Source organism: Tupaia chinensis, unplaced genomic scaffold (genome assembly GCF_000334495.1).
Source record: "Tupaia chinensis unplaced genomic scaffold, TupChi_1.0 Scaffold000527_1, whole genome shotgun sequence".
Taxonomy (NCBI): domain Eukaryota; kingdom Metazoa; phylum Chordata; class Mammalia; order Scandentia; family Tupaiidae; genus Tupaia; species Tupaia belangeri.
In genome coordinates this window covers 3,414,576-3,428,395 of record NW_006160040.1, presented here as the reverse complement: position 1 = coordinate 3,428,395, position 13,820 = coordinate 3,414,576, and the positions used below count along the sequence as shown (strand labels likewise).

The 13,820-nt window shown below is 37.4% G+C and overlaps 1 protein-coding gene across 1 annotated transcript in view; it reads left to right on the top strand.

Moving 5' to 3' along the window:
* Positions 1-13,820, top strand: part of SEC63 (SEC63 protein translocation regulator) — an 81,171-nt gene that overhangs the window by 43,048 nt on the left and 24,303 nt on the right. Inside the window, exons 6-13 of the mRNA XM_006156959.3 lie at positions 670-728; positions 1,986-2,036; positions 3,851-3,959; positions 6,457-6,551; positions 6,650-6,782; positions 8,646-8,738; positions 10,510-10,664; positions 11,492-11,639. Coding sequence (XP_006157021.1) covers positions 670-728; positions 1,986-2,036; positions 3,851-3,959; positions 6,457-6,551; positions 6,650-6,782; positions 8,646-8,738; positions 10,510-10,664; positions 11,492-11,639 — 843 coding nt within the window. The remainder of the gene's footprint in view (positions 1-669; positions 729-1,985; positions 2,037-3,850; positions 3,960-6,456; positions 6,552-6,649; positions 6,783-8,645; positions 8,739-10,509; positions 10,665-11,491; positions 11,640-13,820) is intronic.

The window sequence follows — 13,820 nt, the reverse complement described above, 5'->3', positions numbered from 1 at the left end:
GCGAACACACATGCCCTATAGCAAAAACCTCTCCAAAAAAAAAAAAAAACAACAGATTAGTTTGAAAAGTAGAAATTAGATTGATTTGGAGAGAAGAGTAATTATACATTAATCATGTCTAATTAGTACTTCACAAAAGTTTGGTAAAAAAATTTTTTTTCTTTACTGATTATATATTTTCTCTTGTTCATTGTGCTTGTAGAGATTTAGGACATATAAAAAAGAATTTAGGTTTTTCTTGGGAGGAATTAATATGCTTAGGGTTTTTTTGAAAAATTTGAAGTTTCTGTATCTCTTAACTTTTGTGATAGGAACCCATATAATAAGATTATCTTTCAATTTTTTTTTAAGATGTATCTCTTTTTTTTTTTTAAGAATTATTTTATTTAACTTCATTTATTTATTGTATTTTAATTTGACCAAAGAGGGACAGAGAGAGAGAGAGAGAGAGAGAGAGGGAAAGTGAGAAAGCAAGCCGCCAGGTCTGGGACTTGAACCACAGTCAGGCATGTGGGAGTCTGGCACCTTTATCCACCACACCATCTGCCAGCCCCAAGATTATCTTTCTTAAAGGGTTTTGGGGACTGAGGGAAGGTAAGGTTTTGGAATATAAATAAATGAAACTGGAAATAGAGATTCTTCAGAAACCATGATATTTTCCTGTTTCAGCCACAAGCTTTGGAATTGCTCTGCCAGCCTGGATTGTTGACCAGAAAAATTCAATTTTGGTGAGTTCATCTAAATAAGACATGATGTGTTTGACATAATTTTTATAACATACTGTGCGTCTGTGTAATATAAAGAGAGCTACTATGAAGAAAATACTGCTATGCTTTTTAAAATTTAATTGTGTATCTTGAAAACCTGCCTTTACAACTACAGAGAAAATCAGTTCCCATCATTAGGCTGCTCATTTGGGACAGTGTGTTCAAAATGTGGTTTTAAAACCTGTGGCCATGGTGGGAACCAGCAGTTAGTGTAATGGCTTTGTCGCTGGATTCCCACGTGGTCGACTGCGGTTCGCATTCTGGATCCGGTGGCTTAGAACTCAATGCCGGGCGCGTCTGTGTGCGTGCGTGCCCAAGATCCCGAGAGGAGAATGGAGGAGAAGGGATTGTGGTGTGACCATCCCCCCTGGGAGGGTGATTTCTCGCTTTCTGTCTCTCTCTCTCTCTCTGTCTGGCGAGCGCACGCGCCCTATAGCAAAAACCTCTTCAAAACAAACAAACAAAAAAACCCACCTATGTCCGTGGTGATTTCTTTTCTTCTGGAAGTAATTTCAAACTAGGTCCTTCCTTTAGATTTGGGGGGAGGGAGCTACTGGTTTTTGTTATATTTATGTTAATCTTAAGGAATTTCATAATTTAGATTTTCCTTCCTTTCATATTTACCCAGGGCAAACAAGTTTTAACGTATGTTAAATGAAGTTGTAGGTATTTGATTTGGTACTTCAGGTGGCAGTACGCTGTCAGACTTCAGTCAGGTCCTGTAGCACTAAAATACCAGGAGTTAGCTTAACCTTTGTTCTGGGGAGGTGATTCCCTACTTCAGCTTGAAAATAATTGCCTAGGAACCGTCTTTGAAGCAATAAAAGCAAAATCCACACAGTCCACCTGATAAGTACCTGACTGGATGAGACACATACTTTTATAAAACTGTTTGTGTTACCTATGCTATGTCAGTAAGTAGCAGATTCAAAGGGAGTTGATTACAGTGAATATGAGCATATGTGCTAGAGTTGAACTGTCTGGGTTCACATGCTGGCCTCTCACTGACTAGCTGTGTGACCTAGGACAAGCTGTGAAACAATATGTACTGCAGGTTTTTTATCTACAAAAGAGAAGTAATGATGAGAATTAGGATTTTAAAAGATAGTATATGAGAAATGCTTTTCAATAGTACCTCCCCTGTTGCAAGCCTCAAAATAAGTGTTCATGGATATCGTTATTACGGATAGCCATAATTCTTTTCCCCTCTAATTCTAGGTTTTACTTGTATATGGATTGGCATTCATGGTTATCCTTCCAGTTGTTGTGGTAAGTTCTCACTCTTATTGACATTTTTAGGAAATGGAACTGACACATTTTGGAGTCTCCCTAAAAGAGTTTATATTAGAATATGACCCATAAATTTAAGAGTCTTAATTTCATCTATACTTTTAAAGGTGACATCACTTGAGCATGTTAATGTATGTCTTGTTCCAGTTCAAAAATTATATGCAATGGAAGTAATGCAGATAATGTTTAGAGTTTAAAATGAATTTCTTCCTATACCACCTCACCCAACCCCATTTCTCTCAGAGAAGGGCTAAGTTTGGTGTTTTCTCTTTGAATCTTATTTTATGCATTTGTATGTACTTTATACTTACTTTTTAAAAAGCTGTACTGATTTTATTGTATGTATCATTTGTGACTTATTTTAATAAAGGATACAATATATATTGTAGATGAACCTCATTTTAAAAAGTAGCTGTATAGTACCATAGTACAGAGATGTAGGGGCCAGCAGATGGTTACATCACTGGATTTCCACATGGTTGACCGTGGTTCAAGTCCTGGACTTGGTGGCCTGAAAAATCACACCAGGGGCATGTCTGCGCATGCATGCCCAAGATCCCAGGAGGAGAATGAAGAGAAGGGACTGTGGCATGGCCATCCCTTCTTGGGTGATTTTTCACTTCCCTCTCTCTGGTGAGCGCATGCACCCTATGGCAAAAGCCTCATTTAAAACAAACAAAAAAAGTGGTGGTATAAAATTCATGACTTGGAGTCAGCTGGTGGTGGTATAGTTAAGGTGACTGGATCCTACATGGCCGACTGCTCTGTCCAGTCCTGAACCTGGTGGCATGAAAATCTTACCAGGCATGTGTGTGCACACCCAAAATCCCGAGAGGAGAATGGAAGAGAAGGGATTGTGGTTATTCCTCCTGGCGGGGTGGTGATTGCTCACTTTTCCTATCTCTTCCTGCCTGTCTCTCTCTGGTGAGTGCATATGCCCTATGACAAAAAACTAGAAAGAAAGATAGGAATAAAGGGAGGGGGAGAGGAAAGAAGAGAAAGAAAATTAGTTTGTGATTTTTACTATTTAGTACTTTTTGGACTTGTGTTCTTGCACCTTGAGTTCTTGAGTCCCATGATAATTAACCTGTTTCCCTCCTTCATGAGATTACTGTGTGATGATCAAATCTTACTAAGTAATGTGAATGGAAGTATGTCAGCTGTAAAATTGTTCCCACATTTATTATCAAATATTTATTGCAGGTATGCTATTAATGTAGGAACTTTTTTGTTGCTTATGGTAGTGCATTTTTGTTTTTTTTTTTGTATTTTGTCTTAAGTTCACCTAAAACACAAGTGCTCTTAAATTTTATTTATTTCAAGAGATTTTTGCCACAGGGTGCATGCGTTTGCCAGACAGACAGACAGAAAATGAGAAATCACCTTCTGGGTTGATGGCCATGCTGCAGTCTCTTCTCCGTTCTCCTCTCAGGACTTTGGGCACACATGCACAAGTGCCCAGTGTGAGTCTCAAGCCACCGGATCCAGGACTCTAACCACAGTCGGCCATGTGGGAGTCCAGCAAAGTAACCATTATGCCATCTGCTGGTCTCAAACATGCGTGTTTTCATCATTTATGTAATAACTTAGGTTAGTGTTCAAGTTTCAGACAATATAAATAGTTACTAAATAAAGAATTTGAAATATGTAATAAAGAGGCATTTGTCCTAAAGTTCATATATTTTTATTGTTTTATGAGTATTTGGAAAATTTGATCATAAATATGATCTGCAGAAAACTTAGCATTTATCATCATTTTCATGTTTTAGTTCTTAATTTTATTTGTGTTTTAGGGCTCTTGGTGGTATCGCTCAATACGCTATAGTGGAGACCAGATTCTGATACGCACAACACAGATTTATACATACTTTGTTTATAAAACTAGAAATATGGATATGAAACGTAAGTAAACTTAAATTCACCTTACTGAGTCATTTAAGTGAGGTTAACTCCATACTGAAGACATTTCATTTTACAGTTTTTAGTATGTTCCTATAACTAAAATCTAGAGGAAAATTCTAGCATTTCTTTTTTTTAAGAGAGATTTTTGCTATAGGGTGCATGTGCTCTCCAGAAAGACAGAGATAGAGAGAGAGAGAGAGAGAGAAAGTGAGAAATCACCCCCTGGGAGGATGGCTATGCCTCAGTCCTTTCTCCTCCATTTTCCTCTTGGGGTTTTGGGCATGCATGCATACACACCTGGTATGAGAGTTAAGCTGCTGGATCTGGGACTCGAACCACAGTCAACTATGTGGGAGTCCAGTGATGTAACCGTTATGCCATCTGCTGGTCCCAAATGCTAGCATTTTTATCACATTCCTTCATCTGTATTTCCATTATTCCCATATACTCAGTTATACGTATCCTCAGAAGTTTTATGACAACACTTCATATATGCGGATTTTATAATAATACTTGCCAACATCTATTACTTGTTGTGCGCCAGGTACTCTTAGAGCCTATTCATATATTAGCTCATTTAATCTTTGCTATGCCCCTCGAGTAAGTGCTTGTTTTAAGTACATTTTATAGATGAGGAAATGCATAGAAAAGTTAAATAACATGCCTGTAGTTATACTGTGAGTGATGGATCCCAGACTGAACCAAGCAGATTGGTTCCTAAGCCTTAAACCACTCCATTCTGCTGTATTAGTTGTAGTAAAATAGAGGTCTCATATGTGTGGAAGGTACTAGAATATTTTATTCCCAGAGTCTTATTTAAAATTTTCTGAAGTACCATCCTACAATAAATATCTTCTTTGATTCCATAAAACTAATTGTGTAAAGTTTTTCCCTGCAATATATAGTGTTGCATTTCAGAATGGCTGCTTTGCAAAAATCACACACACCCTTCCATCCCTTTTTAAAAAAAAAAAAGATGTAAATTTTAAACTGTACCTTACTGAAGAATACATTTTTACTCCAAAATCAAAATGGGCTTTTCTGTATTTTGGATTTACCAATTTTACTAATTTTTCCAGTAGTAAGAAAGAGACATGGTAGGATCATATGATTGTGCATGAATAGATTATTTCTGAGGAGTAAGTGAATTATTACTTTTTCTTATTCATACTTCCTTTTGCTGGATGTTAATGAAATGAAATGTTAATATAGAAACTTACTCCCTTATGAAAATATTTTATGTTTATAATTTGCCTCAGTTTCCTTAATATTTGTCTCAGTTCTGAGGGTGGTATTTAGCTTCATACAATTACTTCCATCAGAAAAGCATTCTTCAGCTTGTGGAGTTCTTTATATATCCTTGGTTGTTTTAACTGACTTAAGGAAAATCATATGCATGAAAGCATTTAAGAGGTGGTAATAGTAATAGCTCAGACATATCCTCTGCTGTGTGCCAGGCTTATGTGAAGAAGCTGAGGTATGCAGAGAGGCAAATGTTGCCCTAGATCATTTAACTAGATAGTGGTAAAATTTCAGAATGTATGCTCTTAGCCTCTATATTCCGTCTTCTGCAAGTCCATTGCTTGTATTTTCTGCTGTAAGGTGTTGGTCCTAAAAGAGCTTGTAGAGGCTAAGGAACAATTTTTAATACATGTGACCACAAATCATTAATATTTTTAATCATGTGTTTTCAGAAAAACTGTCCAGGGTTCCATGATAAAATTTTCTGGAAATTACAGTGTATCTTAGTTTATTCAATGCTCGGAGAAGTTATGCAGTGAGAAAAACCTCTAACTCCCATTTAATCTGTCATTCCCCACCTTATTTAAGCACAGGCCTCCTTTTCTCGTGTGACGTTATGCATACACACAGGATACTTACTGCAGGGTCCAATGTTTTGGTAGCACACATGCATAGGCTAGAAACAGAAGTTGGTTTTTAGTGATTTTAATGCCTCCAGCCACCTTGCTGCCCTAAATTTGACGTGTATTTCTATCAGCTTGTAATGGAGGTAGTATTTTGCACATTAAAAAAAAGAGATTTCTTTTTTTTTTTAAAGAGATTTTTTGCTGTAGGGCATGTTTGCTCTCAGGAGGGTCAGAAAGAGACAGAGAGACAGGCAGAAAGTGAGAAATTACCCCTCATGGGGATGGCCATGCCATATTCCCTTCTCCTCCATACTCCTCTTGGGGTCTTGGGCCTATACACACACACTCCTGACGTGAGTTTTATGCTGCCTGGTCCGGGACTCAAATTGCAGTGGACTACATGGGAGTCCAGTGATATAACCATTATGCCACCTGCTGGTTCCAAGATTTTTTTTTTTTTTTTTCTTAATGAGAAAATAAATACTTGTCAGTAGTGCAGTTCAAACAATTTTTAGCACTGTATAGGTTAAAAAGGTGCCTTACGTTAGAATTAGATAATAGCTTATCTCAGGAGGGGAAATTAATAGATGAGCAGATTTATTTTTCTTCACATGTCTTTGGCTTTTTAGGTCTCATCATGGTTTTGGCTGGAGCTTCTGAATTTGATCCTCAGTATAATAAGGATGCCACAAGCAGACCGACGGATAATATTCTAATACCACAGGTTAGGTCAGCCTCCCAAATTCCTTGATGAACAGTTATATATTAAAGTGGATACTTCCTAAGGATATAGTTTTGAATAATTATTATTTTTTTTTGTAGTTAATCAGAGAAATTGGCAGCATTAATTTAAAGAAGAATGAGCCTCCACTTACCTGCCCATATAGCCTGAAGGCCAGAGTTCTTTTACTGTCTCATCTTGCTAGAATGAAAATTCCTGAGACCCTCGAAGAAGGTATTTATGATTTTGATATCTACAGGGTTTTAATGGGACCAAAGCAACAGATTTAATTAATTAGCTCTCGTAGTGCGTCGTTGTTTGTTGTGTTTTTTTTTTTTAACTCAAATAATTACTCAAGGATCTTTTAAAAAGAAATCTGTATGCTACATATTTCACAATAGTTTAAAGGTCTAAGACTTTTTTGCAAATGTTCAAATTTAGTATTAGAAGGTGAAAATGTTTTGTATAAGAAATGTTGAATTAATTGCCAATTATCCAAAATTTCTAATGACTTTGTTTTTTTAAAAGGACTTTGTGAGCTTTTGGAGTGAGAAAAATATATTTCATAACAAATACCTTAACCACTTCCTGCCACACTGTCCATAACTCCCTTTCAGCAGTAGTTATCAATAATGTCTGCTTTATTTAAAGCTTCATAAGTACTTAAAGCCACCTGTTCTGTTTAAATAAAAAAGCAGTGAATTGGGATTATGGTGTTTTCAGAGATGTCATTAATTTGAGTGTCATCTCTTTTTCTTTTGCATGTTTTCAAATGTAGATTTAAAATAAAGTTATTTTCCTTAGGAGATAAGTAATCTTTTTTAATGAAATTTTACCCCTCCTCACACACAATCCTCCTTTACGCCAGTAATGTAATCAGATGCCTCTGAAAACAACGGCACTTGACACTCAGGAATTGGTGATAGGACAGGAGGTTTGTGATACATAGAAGAGCACTATTTAGGTATTGTCATTTAGGTTGCTCTGAAATATTAACTAGTAATGCTGTTGCTGATGTTCTCAATAGATATATAACTATCTCCATTTTTACAAATCTGCAAGAAACAAGGAACAAATTTTTTAAGTACCAAATCCAGTGGGTAGTCTTAATAGTTATTCTGTATAGCATAAATGTGAGTCTGTTTCTGTGGCCTCCCTCTTCTTCCTTCTCTTACTTCTTTTTTTCTTTTTTCTTTTTTTTTGGCTGTAGGGGCACATGTGCTCATGGAGGTTGGGGGACAGAAGGTGACAAATATCTTCCCGGGGGGGATGACCACACTGTAATCCCTTCTCCATTTTCCTCTCAGAATTTTGGGTGTGCACCAAGCATGTTTTTCAAGCCACTGGGTTCGGGACTTGGACTGTGCTATTGGCCATGTGGAATCCAGCTGTCTTCACCACAACACCTGGCAGACCAGGTGTTCCTCCTCATTTTTGTTGTTTGGTTAACATTTATTCACAATCTTAGTCTTTGGACTCACCCATACTTATCCCTACAGAAACTTAAGTACCCAAAAAGAAAATTCTTAAAAGTTCTCAAGTATAATAAGATTAAAACTAAATATAAAATTAAAATGAGTCATCTGGTGGCATGGTGGTTAAGGCTTCTAGATCTAACATAACTTACCTTGTGGTTTGAGTCTTGGACCTGGTCGCTTGAGAAACATGGAGGCCACATGTCCGTGCATGCCCAAAATCCCAAAAGGAAGGAGAAATGGAGAAGGGTTTGCAATATGACCATACCCCATAGGAAATGCTTACCTTTCCTTCTCTCTGTCTCTCTCTCCACCCTAGAGCAAAATTTTAAAAAGAAAGATTAAGATGATTAAAAAATGAGAGAACATATTAAATCTAACATCAGACTGTTAAAATTTTTCCTTCGAAACATCTCATCTGAGTGAAGGTTTTCTGACTCACTTTTGATATGGTTAATGGTTATGCTGTAGAGAAATTCTCATTCAGCTTATAAAATTCTGAGGTCATGTGAAATATTTGTGGGAGAACTTAAATTTAGTATTAGTCTTGGGCTATAGGTGAAAAAGATACTTTAACTATAAAATAAGAATGATTTGTTTCAGGTTTTTGATTGTTTTGCAGATCAGCAATTTATGCTGAAAAAATGCCCTGCCCTACTTCAAGAAATGGTTAATGTAATCTGCCAACTGATAATAATGGCCCGCAGCCGTGAAGGTGAGGAGGAAATGTAATTATGTTGTACTTTTTCTTGCAAACCTATGTAGATTATACTTCATCGTTTTAAAACTTATGGATATTTTCTGTAATTTTGTCTACTAGCTCAATCATATTTCTTAATTTTGCTCAGTTTTTCTCATTTCTTTTCTATATTTTGTAAGTCTTTACCAGAGCTCACTGTCTTTTTTAATTGAAAAAAAATTTTTTTTAAGACAAAGTGTCATTAGAACCAGCAGTTAGCATAATGGCTATGTCGCTGGACTCCCATGTAGTTGGCCGCGGTTTGCATCCCAGACCCGGTGGCTTAAAACTCACGCTGGGCGCGTGTGCGTGCGTGCCCAAGATCCCGAGAGGAGAATGGAGGAGAAGGGATTGCGGCGTGACCATCCCCCCTGGGGGGTGATTTCTCGCTTTCTGTCTCTATGTCTCTCTCTGTCTGTCTGGTGAGCACACGCACCCTACAGTGAAAATCTCTCCAAAAAAAAAAAAAAAAAAAAGACAAAGTTTCATTGTGTTGTGAGTTTCCTGCCTCAACTTCCCCGCTGGCATGCTCCACCATGCACTACTTTTTTAGACAGGGTCTTGCTATATTGCCCTAGCCCAGCCTCAAGCTCATCCTCCTCTCGCCTCAGCCTCCTGAGTCATTGGGATTAAGGTGCAGGCCACTGTGCCAGCCTTTTGTTTGGGCTGGAATTGAACAGAGGCATTCGATGTGGCCGCAGCCTATGGAGCACAGCATCTTAGCAGCACTTGCCACGAGGGCTAAGCCTTTATTTTTCTCATTGTTTTATTGTTTGCTTTACTAAGGTAGAAGATTTTTTTTTCCTTCCTCCTAATATTTTTGGAGTTAGGTTATTTTGTATATTAAAATATTAGTGAGATTGAAATAATTCTTTAACTAATAAAATGATAAGTCATCTACATGCACTTTGTTTTATGTGAAAGGCAAAGAATGAGGGAATTCATGATCAGTAATGGAAAGGGAGACTCTTGTAAAAGGAGATAGTGGTTGTGGTTTATAGTTACAGGTGATGCCAGCATGGCATTGGGGATGATAGAGTTTTTCTGTTAAATAAATAAATGTTGGATAGGCCTTGTAGCATAGTGGTTGAAGCACTGTGCAAACGAAGCTGGATTCCACATGACCAACCAGAGTTCAAGTGTTTGTGCTGGCAACTTGAGAAACATGTTTGGTGTGTATGCTTACCCAGAACCTAAAATGATGGAGAGTTGAAGGGAAAGGATTGCAGCATGACCAGGGTCATCACTGGGAGAGTGCTTTCACATGCACACATGCACGTCCTCTCTTGTGCAAACTCTGGCAAGTTTATGTATTTTTAGTAGTAAGTGACCTTAAAATACTATTAATTTAATTTATTATTATTATTTTAAAGTTTGTTATAGAGCACATGTGCTCACCAGAGAGAGAGAGAGAGAGAGAGAGAGAGAGAGAGAGAGAGAGGCACAGAGGCAGAGAGAGAGAGAGAGAGAGACAGAGAGGCACAGAGGCAGAGAGAGAGAAAGTGAGAAAGCAAGCCACCAAGTCCGGGACTCAAGTCATGTCTGCCATGTGGTAGTCCAGCACCTTAACCACCACGCCACCTGCTGGCCCAGGTATTCACTAACTTTTAAAGGAAAATCAATACTGTGATCTCAAAACTTGAGTCGGTAAGGATGTTAGTGTGAATTTGTTTTTGTGGTGAATCATGTACTCCTGAATATGTAAAAAGTCCAGCCCTGTTTTTTCTTTTTTTCTGTTCTTTCTAAGAAAGGGAGTTTCGTGCTCCAACTTTGGCATCCCTAGAAAACTGCATGAAGCTTTCTCAGATGGCGGTTCAAGGCCTTCAGCAGTTTAAGTCTCCCCTTCTGCAGCTCCCTCACATTGAAGAGGACAATCTCAGAAGGGTTTCAAACCATAAAAAGGTAATCATTTGCCATTTTAAAGCCAGTTTTCAGTAGTTTGTCACTTAAAGGTAGCAACATACAAAAATGAAAGCCTGAGGAAATATGAAACTGAGTGAAAGTATTATTCTAGATTTTAAACATTAAATTTAGTTGATGAAGTGAGAAGATAGACATTAGATTGGATAGTATGTTAAGGTAAAGTTTTTTATTAAGTTAAAATTAATAAATGTGCATTAGACATTTTTATTAGTGTTCTCTGTCCTTTCAAGTAATTGTGTTACCTTTATAAACCTGCTATGTGCTAATGTATAATAAAAATCTTGTGCTCGAAAAGCAAGAATTCTACTTGCAGCAAAGATCTAGTCCCTATCTGTGAAGATAAAATTAAATAATTAGCACCAAACACCTGGAAGTTGACGCATTTTCTAAGTAACTATTTAGCCAAGGTTGATATTACTGTAAGAACAGCTAAATTTAAAAAAATAAAAACATAAAGCACTGAAGATGCAACTATATGCAAGTTTGAAAATAAATCCAGAATATCACTTGACAGTGGTTTTTGCTTTAGTCAAGATTCTATATGAAAGTTATTATTGTTTTATTCTTTAACTTCATTCTAATTTTTAAAAGTAAGCCTGTATTAACTTTGTAATGAGACATTTTTAATTTAAACTTCTTTAGAGGAAAAAGCCATGAAATGCTACATGTTTTTTTTTCTGCTTTGAAATACATATAATCTGAAACATTTTTCTAAAAGTTGTTGAATTTTGTTTTAGTCAAAATACTAATAAGTTTATGAGAAGTTTTATGACTTAAGGGTTTCTTTTTTCTTCCTTAAAATTTAGTACAAAATTAAAACTATCCAGGATTTGGTGAGTTTAAAAGAATCAGATCGTCACAGTCTTCTGCACTTCCTTGAAGATGAAAAATACGACGAGGTTATGGCTGTCCTTGGGAGTTTTCCGTATGTGACCATGGACATAAAATCACAGGGTAAGCGGGAGGTTTCCCCGTTGGACTTTGCTCCCCTTTTGATAGATGGGTTCTCATTTATTTGACTCAAGATTCTTTAAACACTTTATTTAGTAATATAACTTAAAATTAGACTTCACAGAACTATAGTTTACCCATCATATTTACTGTGATGGAAGATGAAATATATTTAATAGTTTCGACAACACTGATGAGAGTTGTACTTTTTAAAACATTTTGCATTTAATCGTTGTACATGTTTACAACATATATTTAACATGGGTTTTCGAAGCATAAATGTACTGTATGTCAAGCAAGTCAAAGATAGTACTGTACACAGTAACTTTCCTTTCTTGTGTCTGTTAAATGTCGTGTGTGTGTTTTTTCCTGAGCCCTTCCCTCCCACCCCCAAGAGTCCTATTTTTAATTTTCCTCATAGTGGGATTAAGTCTAAGATCTCTGTTATGTTGTTCAACTTTTAGGAATTTCTTAACTTTTCAAAGAATGGAAGAGATTTTCAGATGTAGTAGAAGAATCAGAGATATTTGAGTTATTAGTGTGAAAGAAATAACTGCTTGGTTTCTAAAATTAGTTTTTAAAAAAATCTAGCTTATTTATATTAATTGAGCCTTGAAAATGACTGTTTTCTGTCACATTTCAAAAATTTTCTTGTCTTAACCTCTCTCACTTAAAAAAAAAAAAGGGATTCTTTTTCTACCTACATAATTGGCCTGTGAGCTCCCATTTTAATAGCTGAATATTATCTTAGAATGCTGACAGAATTAGAGATCATTTACTCCGTTCCTTCATTGTGTTCTGAGTTTTAACAGTACACTGAATTATTGTCGTGAGAATATTCTAGCAGATAGGAGTAACACGGGGGCATGTTAGTGATTTCTTTTGTCTTTAATATGCTTATCATCTATGTGAGGAAATAGGATTAAAAATGAGAACATGAACACTGAAACATCAAAAAAAAAAAAAGAGAGAGAACATGTGCTAAATATCAAGTGAATGATACACAGTTCTTACACCACTCATTCATGCAGCAAATACTAAGACGGTGCACTCTGTGGGTGCAGGGAACGGAGGTAGGACAGAGCCTCTGCCTTACTGAGTCAGTATTGTCAAGTTAGGAACTGAGAAAGGTAAATGGCTCCCGAAGGCTGGGGTGTTTTGGAAAGGAAGGCTAACTTGGATAGTCTGTTTTCAATTTGGATGGAACGTAGAATACATGTAGTAAGAACTTGGACTGTTTTGGTGGGGAGTTGGGGTTTCCTGTGTTTTCAGAATTCAAAAACAGCTCATCTAAAAGCTGCGTTTAGTGATACAGATTTAATCAGAAACTGTTCAAATAATGTTCTAGTTTCAAACTTAAGGATACTTTTTTAAAAATTTGCCAGGGGACCAGCAGTTAGCGTAATGGCTATGTCGCTGGACTCCCATGTAGTCAACCATGGTTCGAGTCCCGGACCCGGTGGCTTAAACTCACACCGGGTGTGTGTGCGTGCGTGCCCAAGATCTCGAGAGGAGAATCGAGGAGAAGGGATTGTGGCGTGGCCACCCCCCCTCGGGGGTGATTTCTTGCTTTCTGTCTCTGTCTTTCTCTGTCTGTCTGGTGAGCGCATGCGCCCTATAGCAAAACCTCTCCCCAAAAAAAAAAAATTGCCAGAAGGCACTTATGCAAGAGAGAGAGAGAGAGAGAGAAAGCACCTCCTCCATGGAGAATGGCCATGCTACAGTCACTTTTCTTCCATTTCTTCCTTTGTTTGAGATCTTGGGGATACATGGACATGCATGTTTCCATGCTACTGGGTCTGGGACATGAACCATACGGTTGGCCATTGGGATCCAGCTGTCTTAATGACCACACCATGGTGTGGCCATACTTTTTTGATATATTCAAGAATTGTTGGGACCAGCAGTTAGCGTAGTGGCCATGTCTCTGGACTCCCACGTAGTTGACTCTGGTTCGCGTCCTGGACCCGGTGGCTTAAAACTCATGCCGGGTGCGTGTGTGTGCGTGCCTAAGATCCCGAGAGGAGAAAGGAGGAGAAGGGATTGTGGTGTGGCCATCCCCCCTGGGGGGTGATTTCTCACTTTCTGTCTGTCTGTCTCTCTCTGACTGTCTGGCGAGCGCATGTGCCCTATAGCAAAAAACCTCTCAAAAAAAAAAAAAAAAAAAAAAAAAAAAAAAAATTA